The sequence below is a fragment of the Epinephelus lanceolatus genome, chromosome 12, assembly GCF_041903045.1.
Source record: "Epinephelus lanceolatus isolate andai-2023 chromosome 12, ASM4190304v1, whole genome shotgun sequence".
NCBI lineage: Eukaryota > Metazoa > Chordata > Actinopteri > Perciformes > Serranidae > Epinephelus > Epinephelus lanceolatus.
Genome location: NC_135745.1, coordinates 45,245,001 through 45,253,135, shown reverse-complemented (window position 1 = coordinate 45,253,135; position 8,135 = coordinate 45,245,001). Strand labels below are relative to the sequence as shown.

The window sequence follows — 8,135 nt, the reverse complement described above, 5'->3', positions numbered from 1 at the left end:
GTCCATGTCCCATGAGATGTAGAAAAAAGTGAATTTGATGAAATATTATTTTTAATCAGATTTGGTTTTGTTTGTTTGTTTGTTTCCTGACGGAAGAGTTCGTCTGAAATTTGAAAAAAATCCAGTGATAAGTTCTGTTTCCAGTGTCAGTGGCTGATTGGCGGGTCCCACTGTGCCCAGGGTCCAGGGAAGTGTTCACAGTCAACATGGGTCCTCACAAGGATAAACGTACAAGAATATGTGTGAGTGTGTGTGACGACACCGAAACAGGAATCAGCCACATTGCGTGACAGAGTGTTCACACTGTGCACTGTTGCATGACAAGCTGCGACCACACACACACACACACACACACTGACCTGTGTGACACAAACACCTTCAAAGATCAAACACTGATTATGAGTCAATATGAGACGCAGACTGACCTCAGAACAGTTTGGGGTATAAAGATGAGTGTATCTGTACTCGAGTAGTGAAGATACATTTGAGGTACTTTCCATGCTGCTGGTTGGTGTCAGAGGGAAACAGTGTAGTTCTTACTGCACTGTTGAAGTAATCAGAGTAAAAGTACTCACACAGAAACATTTCAACCAAGAGGCAGCGAGGAGCTGGAACCATAAAATGTTTTTACATGAAAAATGATGTCACAGATCAAAATGGCTGCTGACCAATTTTCTGATCAATCAATCAAGATTATTGATGACAATCTCAAAATACTGAACATACAAATACTTGAGTTATTTAAGTACAGCAGTGAAGTTACAATTACAATTTATATATTTAAGGTAGGGACAGTACATGTTAATAAACATAGTACAGTAGTACATGTAAATATGCCAGATTGTACCCACGGCTGATTTCCACCTGTCGTCTCTAGGCAGGTTGTTGTTACATTAGTGACATAAAAACAAAATGCATAACCAGCACACGAGATGCAGTAGAAACATGGAGAAACAGTACAAATGTACTCAGTTACACTGCACCTCTGACGACATTTATCTGACAGCTTGAGTAGATTATTATTAGGGACGGATCAGCTGATCAATATTAAACTGATCGACACATCAATAACATCGTATTGATTACTCTACACCATCAGTACTTTAACTGCTGGATACCTGAAGTAAATCTGAAATCTTATCTGGAATTAAGTAATCGAGTCATCATGTGTGTGTGTGTGTGTGTGTGTGTGTGTGTGTGTGTGTGTTATCTTTCTAACAGGAAGCAAACAAAACAGAAAGAACACCATGTTGAGAGAGCGACCACACACACACACACACACACACTTCAGTGACTGCCTGTCATATAACAACAACTTATACAACAGTTAGTTCTGACCGAGTAATTTGATTGGACGAGAGGCATTCTATGAGTGCTGATATACAGTATAACATCACTGGGACATGTAACAGCAAAATCACTCCGCTCACAGGTGTTATAAATATAAATACAGCCATTAATTAACCAGCTGTCACACTCGCTACACTGACGCAAACTGACACTATAGCGTTACACCAAGAAGATGGATATTATTATTACTGATGAGGATGAGGAAGATAAATCCGGCTGTGCCAACATCCAGGTTTGAACTACACAGCTGCAGATCAATGTAAATACAAAGTAGCCGGTGAGGTCCTGGCGTGTGTGCTGCGTTGCCTGGCAACAGACTGGGGGAACTGTTTTTTTTTTTTTGGCAGAGCTACATAACATACTTAAATAATTTATTTCATCACCTTTTGTTAACATTTCCTTACTCAGCATTGCTGTTTAAGCTGTTGTTGACCTGTTGTGTGAAAGCAACATCACACTGGAGGGAGTGACGTTGGACTGTATATCATCACGGCTGTGATTGTGTTCTATGACCGAATCACAACATCACGACCTCCAGTGTGATATTGCTTAAATATTGTACCACTGTTACTATATTGTTATTAGAGTCTGGCCAGGACACTATTGTAATCCTAGTTCTTCTTCTTCTTCTTCTTCTTCTTCTTCTTCTTCCGAGGAAATCATACTTCCCATGGGTGAAAACTCACCAAACTTTGCACAAAGGTCCAGTCTCATGCCAGATATCCTCAGCTGTAAACTCAAGCCAATAGTCCTGATGGTGGCGCTACAGCAAGCGTCTAAAGTTCAAAACTTTGAAAATTCTTAACAAATCAACCATACGTGCTACAACTTCACAACTTTCATCAAACTGTAGCCCCAATACTGAAGAAACTTTTGTACATTTAAACCTATTAAAAATTATGAAGTTCATCACTGTTTTTTTCAAAAACTGTAAAAATTCTTAAACCTATCTCCTCCCACAATTTTTGCTCAATTGACACCAAACTTGCTACAGAGCATCTTCAGACTGTCCTACACAAACTACGTTTCTCAGATTTGATTTATCAAAAATTGAGCCTACAGTGCATCAAAGTGTTTGACTGTAAACGGTACTGTAAACATATACATGCCTCCTTGCTAAATAAATCTTCAATGTTCATGAAAAAAAGACAAAATTTTAGAGTCATGGTAGATGATGTGCGGCAAATTTCAGAATTTTATCTCAAAAACTGTGAACAATTGGAGTCAATGTAAAAATGGCAATTTTAAACATCAGTTTTTTCACTTATGGAGCAAATCAATCATTGTTACAAACAAATTACCAACATCTCCATGCTGTCTAGATGCAATATGTGTATTTTCAGATTTTTGTCTTAATAACTGAATTTTTTACAGTGGTTTCAAATCTGCCTTTCCATGCATGGATGGCTGCTTTCCTACACAACAGTGAATGGCTTACTCAGTTTGTGAAGCCACTGTTGAGGTGCTACTTGCCAATTAGCTCAGAGTGGTAGATGACCGTCTTAGGTTCCAGAGGTTGCAGTTTCAAGCCTCAATTAGTGCAGAATCCACATTGTAATGTAAACATCTTCTTGTGCTCCAGTTTATTGCTTAAAATTGCCTGAGCGTGACTGATCACTGTGCAGCATCTACAAGTCTTTTTTCTGCTAGAAAATCAGCCTTCTCATGCTTGAAAATAAACCAAACTTTGCACAAAGATCCAGTGTCAATACTTCAGTGTGAAACCATCTGAGGCTTCTCACTTTGCACATAGCTCAACTAGTTAAACATCAGTTTTTCACTTATGGAGCAAATCAATCATTGTTAAAATAACTTCCATGCATGGACGGCTGCTAAACCTGCACGTCTGGCTTAGTCACTTTGTGAAGCTACACATGACCTGTCACTGACTAATTAGCTCAGTCAGATAGAAATTGAATCTTAGTCTCAGAGGTTGTGAGTTCAAGCCTCAGCTGATGCAAAAGGCAGATTGTGTTGCTAAATATCTTCCAATTCTTCTGCTTGTTGCTCAGAATTGCCTAAAAATGCCCGGACCCGACCCATCACTGCGCAGCAGCTATAATTGTTGTTATTATCACTATATTCTGACTAACATTAATGTCCTTGTATGTGCTGTCATCACTGTCTGTCCTGTGTCTCTGTCTCTCTTCATGTCTCATCGTGTCGTCACTGTACATTTATTATGTTCATCTGTTCTCTACCACAGCTACTGTCCCTCTGTCCCTGTCCTCTGTCTGTCCTGAGAACACATCTGTCCTCTATGTCTCTTCCTGAGGTTAAAGAGTTTTTCCTGATCAGCTGTGAGGGTCCAAAGGACAGAGGGACAGAGGACAGAGGGATGTCCTCTGTTGTAAAGCCTCTGAGACTTTATAAATGAAGATGACTGACAGCAGTGACACGTGTGTCAGATACTTCCTGTTTCCTCTCCACCAAACTTCTTTTTTGACTCGTCTCAGCGTCACTCTGCGGTTTAACAGACACAAAGTCAGAACGCTCTGAACTGTGAGACGCTGCAGAGACAGGAGACGACAACTGTGAGTCCACACCTGTCCTGTCTGTCCCTTTCTCTGTCACTCTGTCCTTCTGTCTGCCTCTCTGTCTGTCTGTCTGTCTGTCTGTCCTTTCTACAAACTGCTCGTCCTTATTTCAAACAATGCGTCTATTCTTTGAGTGCTTTGAGTGTCTTGGTCCTTGTTTCTGTGAGGACAGTGACAGCTGTTAGAGGACAGTGACAGCAGTTAGAGGACAGTGATGGCAGTTAGAGGACAGTGACGGCAGTTAGAGGACAGTGACGGCTGTTAGAGGACAGTGACGGCTGTTAGAGGACAGTGACGGCAGTTAGAGGACAGTGACGGCTGTTAGAGGACAGTGACGGCTGTTAGAGGACAGTGACGGCTGTTAGAGGACAGTGACGGCAGTTAGAGGACAGTGACGGCTGTTAGAGGACAGTGACGGCTGTTAGAGGACAGTGACGGCAGTTAGAGGACAGTGACGGCTGTTAGAGGACAGTGACGGCAGTTAGAGGACAGTGACGGCTGTTAGAGGACAGTGACGGCAGTTAGAGGACAGTGACGGCTGTTAGAGGACAGTGACGGCAGTTAGAGGACAGTGACGGCTGTTAGAGGACAGTGACGGCAGTTAGAGGACAGTGACGGCAGTTAGAGGACAGTGACGGCTGTTAGAGGACAGTGACGGCAGTTAGAGGACAGTGACGGCTGTTAGAGGACAGTGACGGCAGTTAGAGGACAGTGACGGCAGTTAGAGGACAGTGACGGCAGTTAGAGGACAGTGACGGCTGTTAGAGGACAGTGACGGCTGTTAGAGGACAGTGACGGCTGTTAGAGGACAGTGACGGCAGTTAGAGGACAGTGACGGCAGTTAGAGGACAGTGACGGCAGTTAGAGGACAGTGACGGCTGTTAGAGGACAGTGACGGCAGTTAGGCAGACAGACAGACAGACGGACAGACAGACAGACAGACAGAGACAGTAAAGTATCAAGAGAGTAAAAATGTTCTGCTGCAAACACAAAGGTTTATTAACGTCAAACATAAAGTACCAACAGTAAAAGTATTGATCTACAATAATCTATCTGAGTTTATTGATATATGAATGTATTGATCAATTTAATGACTACATATCCTGCAGGTAGTTTCACCTGTCATCATCCATCATCACTAAAAAGGTTTCTTTTAATTAACCATTTAAATTATATTCTGATAATTTTCAAAGTAAAACAGTAAAATATTTAAATTATATCAATTTATTTTGAAAGGGTTCATCCTAAATAAAGAGTACTGTTACTTTAATGTTAATCTCTCAAGACAGATTCTGCAATTTACATTGTAGAATCTGCCGGGGGGGGGGGGGGGGGGGGTGATGTCAGTGTGATGTCATGATGTCAGTGCGATATCAGTGTGATGTCATGGTGATGTCAGTATGATGTCAGTGCGATGTCAGCGTGATGTCAGCGCGATGTCAGCGTGATGTCAGCGCGATGTCATATGATGTCAGCGCGATGTCATATGATGTCAGTATGATGTCAGTGTGATGTCAGCGTGATGTCAGTGTGATGTCAGTATGATGTCAGATGATGTCAGTATGATGTCAGTGCGATGTCAGTGTGATGTCATATGATGGCAGTGTGATGTAACAGTGATGTCAGTATGATGTCATATGATGTCAGTGTGATGTCAGTGCGATGTCATATGTCAGTGCGATGTCATATGATGTTAGTGTGATGTCACAGTGATGTCGGTATGATGTCGGTATGATGTCATAGAATGTCAGTGTGATGTCATATGATGTTAGTGTGATGTCACAGTGATGTCGGTATGATGTCGGTATGATGTCATATAATGTCAGTGTGATGTCATATGATGTCAGTGTGATGTTAGTACGATGTCATATGTCAATGCGATGACATATGATGTCAGTGTGATGTCACAGTGATGTCAGTATGATGTCATATGATGTCAGTGTGATGTCATATGATGTCAGTACGATGTCAGTGTGATGTCACGGTGATGTCACGGTGATGTCAGTATGGTGTCAGTACGATGTCAGTGTGATGTCACGGTGATGTTCATCCTGAACCTGTTTATCTTTCTTGTTTCCAGTGACCTTCACTGAACGACCTCATCGCCATAAACAAAATTTCCGATCACATGACCTCCATGGCTGACATCATCACGGCATTGCCTTCTGAGGTAACAAATCCCGCCCACACACAGCTGATTTGTTATTGATCTGCTCAGGTTACAGTCAGTTAGCGGACGGACTGAAGTCAAAGAAACAAAAATCAAAGAAACTCTGATGAAGCAGCAGCAGGTGTGCCCAGGTGTGTTCAGGTCTGTCCAGGTGTGTTCAAGTGTGTCCAGCGGTGTTCAGGTGTGTTCAGGTGTGTTCAGGTGTGCCCAGGTGTGTTCAAATGTGTTCAGGTGTGTTCAGGTGTGTCCAGGTGTGTTCAGGTGTGCCCAGGTGTGTTCAAATGTGTTCAGGTGTGCCCAGGTGTGTTCAGGTGTGTTCAGGTGTGTCCAGCGGTGTTCAGGTGTGTTCAGGTGTGTTCAAGTGTGTCCAGCGGTGTTCAGGTGTGTTCAGGTGTGTTCAGGTGTGCCCAGGTGTGTTCAAATGTGTTCAGGTGTGTTCAGGTGTGTCCAGGTGTGTTCAGGTGTGCCCAGGTGTGTTCAAATGTGTTCAGGTGTGCCCAGGTGTGTTCAAATGTGTTCAGGTGTGTTCAAATGTGTTCAGGTGTGTTCAGGTGTGTCCAGGTGTGTTCAGGTGTGTTCAGGTGTGCCCAGGTGTGTTCAAATGTGTTCAGGTGTGTTCAGGTGTGTCCAGGTGTGTTCAGGTGTGTTCAAGTGTGTCCAGGTGTGTTCAGGTGTGTTCAAGTGTGTCCAGTGGTGTTCAGGTGTGTTCAGGTGTGTTCAAGTGTGTTCAGGTGTGTTCAAGTGTGTCCAGTGGTGTTCAGGTGTGTCCAGTGGTGTTCAGGTGTGTCCAGCTGTGTTCAGGTGTGGTCAGGTGTGTCCAGTTGTGTCCAGGTGTGCTCAGGTGTGTCCAGCTATGTTCAGGTGTGTCCAGTGGTGTTCAGGTGTGTCCAGGTGTGTTCAAGTGTGTCCAGGTGTGTCCAGTGGTGTTCAGCTGGATCCAGGTGTGTTCAGGTGTGTCCATGTGTGATCAGATGTGTCCAGGTGTATTCAAGTGTGTCCAGGTGTATTCAGGTGTGTCCAGGTGTGTCCAGGTGTGTCCAGATGTGTCCAGGTGTATTCAAGTGTGTCCAGGTGTATTCAGGTGTGTCCAGTGGTGTTCAGGTGTGTCCAGGTGTGTTCAGGTGTGTCCAGGTGTGTCCAGGTGTGTTCAGGTGTGTCCAGGTGTGTCCAGGTGTGTCCAGGTGTGTCCAGTGGTGTTCAGGTGTGTCCAGGTGTGTTCAAGTGTGTCCAGTGGTGTTCAGCTGGATCCAGGTGTGTTCAGGTGTGTCCATGTGTGGTCAGGTGTGTCCAGGTGTATTCAGGTGTGTCCAGGTGTATTTAAGTGTGTCCAGGTGTATTCAGGTGTGTCCAGGTGTGATCAGGTGTGTCCAGATGTGTCCAGATGTGTCCAGGTGTATTCAAGTGTGTCCAGGTGTGTTCAGGTGTGTCCAGTTGTGTCCAGGTGTGTTCAGGTGTGTCCAGTGGTGTTCAGGTGTGTCCAGGTGTGTTCAGGTGTGTTCAGGTGTGCCCAGGTGTGTTCAGGTGTGTTCAGGTGTGCTCAGGTATGTTCAGGTGTGCTCAGGTGTGTTGTCTCTCCCTTACAGGAGTCGTTCTCCATCAGCCCGTCACCCACCACCTTTGATGATGACGACTACGAAGACTTGTTCTGTGACCAGGGGTCGGTGCGGGAGTTCAGGAGTCACTACGAGCCACCGCTCTTCTGGATAATCACCGTGGTGGGTGGAGCTGGAAACCTGGCTGTGGTGTGGATCTACCTGAACTTCCGCCGGCGGCTCAAGACTATGACGGACGTGTACCTGCTGAACCTGGCGGTGGCTGACCTGCTGTTCCTCATCACACTGCCGCTGTGGGCAGATGAGGCGATGCACGGCTGGAGTTTTGGCTCTGCCCTCTGCAAGGTGAACTCCGCCCTCTACAAAGTGAACCTGTTCAGCAGCATGCTGCTGCTCACCTGCATCAGCGTTGACCGCTACGTGGTCATCGTGCAGAGCACCAAGGCTCAGAACTCACAGGTGGAGCGACGCCGCTGCAGCACGCTGATGTGTGTGGGGGTGTGGTTGCTAGCGCTGCTGCTCGCC

General features: G+C 44.8%; 1 protein-coding gene across 1 annotated transcript in view; it reads left to right on the top strand.

Moving 5' to 3' along the window:
- Nucleotides 1–3,736: 3,736 nt before the first annotated feature.
- ccr9a (chemokine (C-C motif) receptor 9a) overlaps nt 3,737–8,135 on the top strand; it is a 5,851-nt gene continuing 1,452 nt past the window's right edge. The window contains exons 1-3 of the mRNA XM_033649752.2: nt 3,737–3,884; nt 5,968–6,057; nt 7,641–8,135. The exon at nt 7,641–8,135 is cut by the window's right edge and continues 1,452 nt beyond it. Of these exons, the coding sequence (XP_033505643.2) occupies nt 6,016–6,057; nt 7,641–8,135 (537 nt within the window). The 5' untranslated portion in view covers nt 3,737–3,884; nt 5,968–6,015. The remainder of the gene's footprint in view (nt 3,885–5,967; nt 6,058–7,640) is intronic.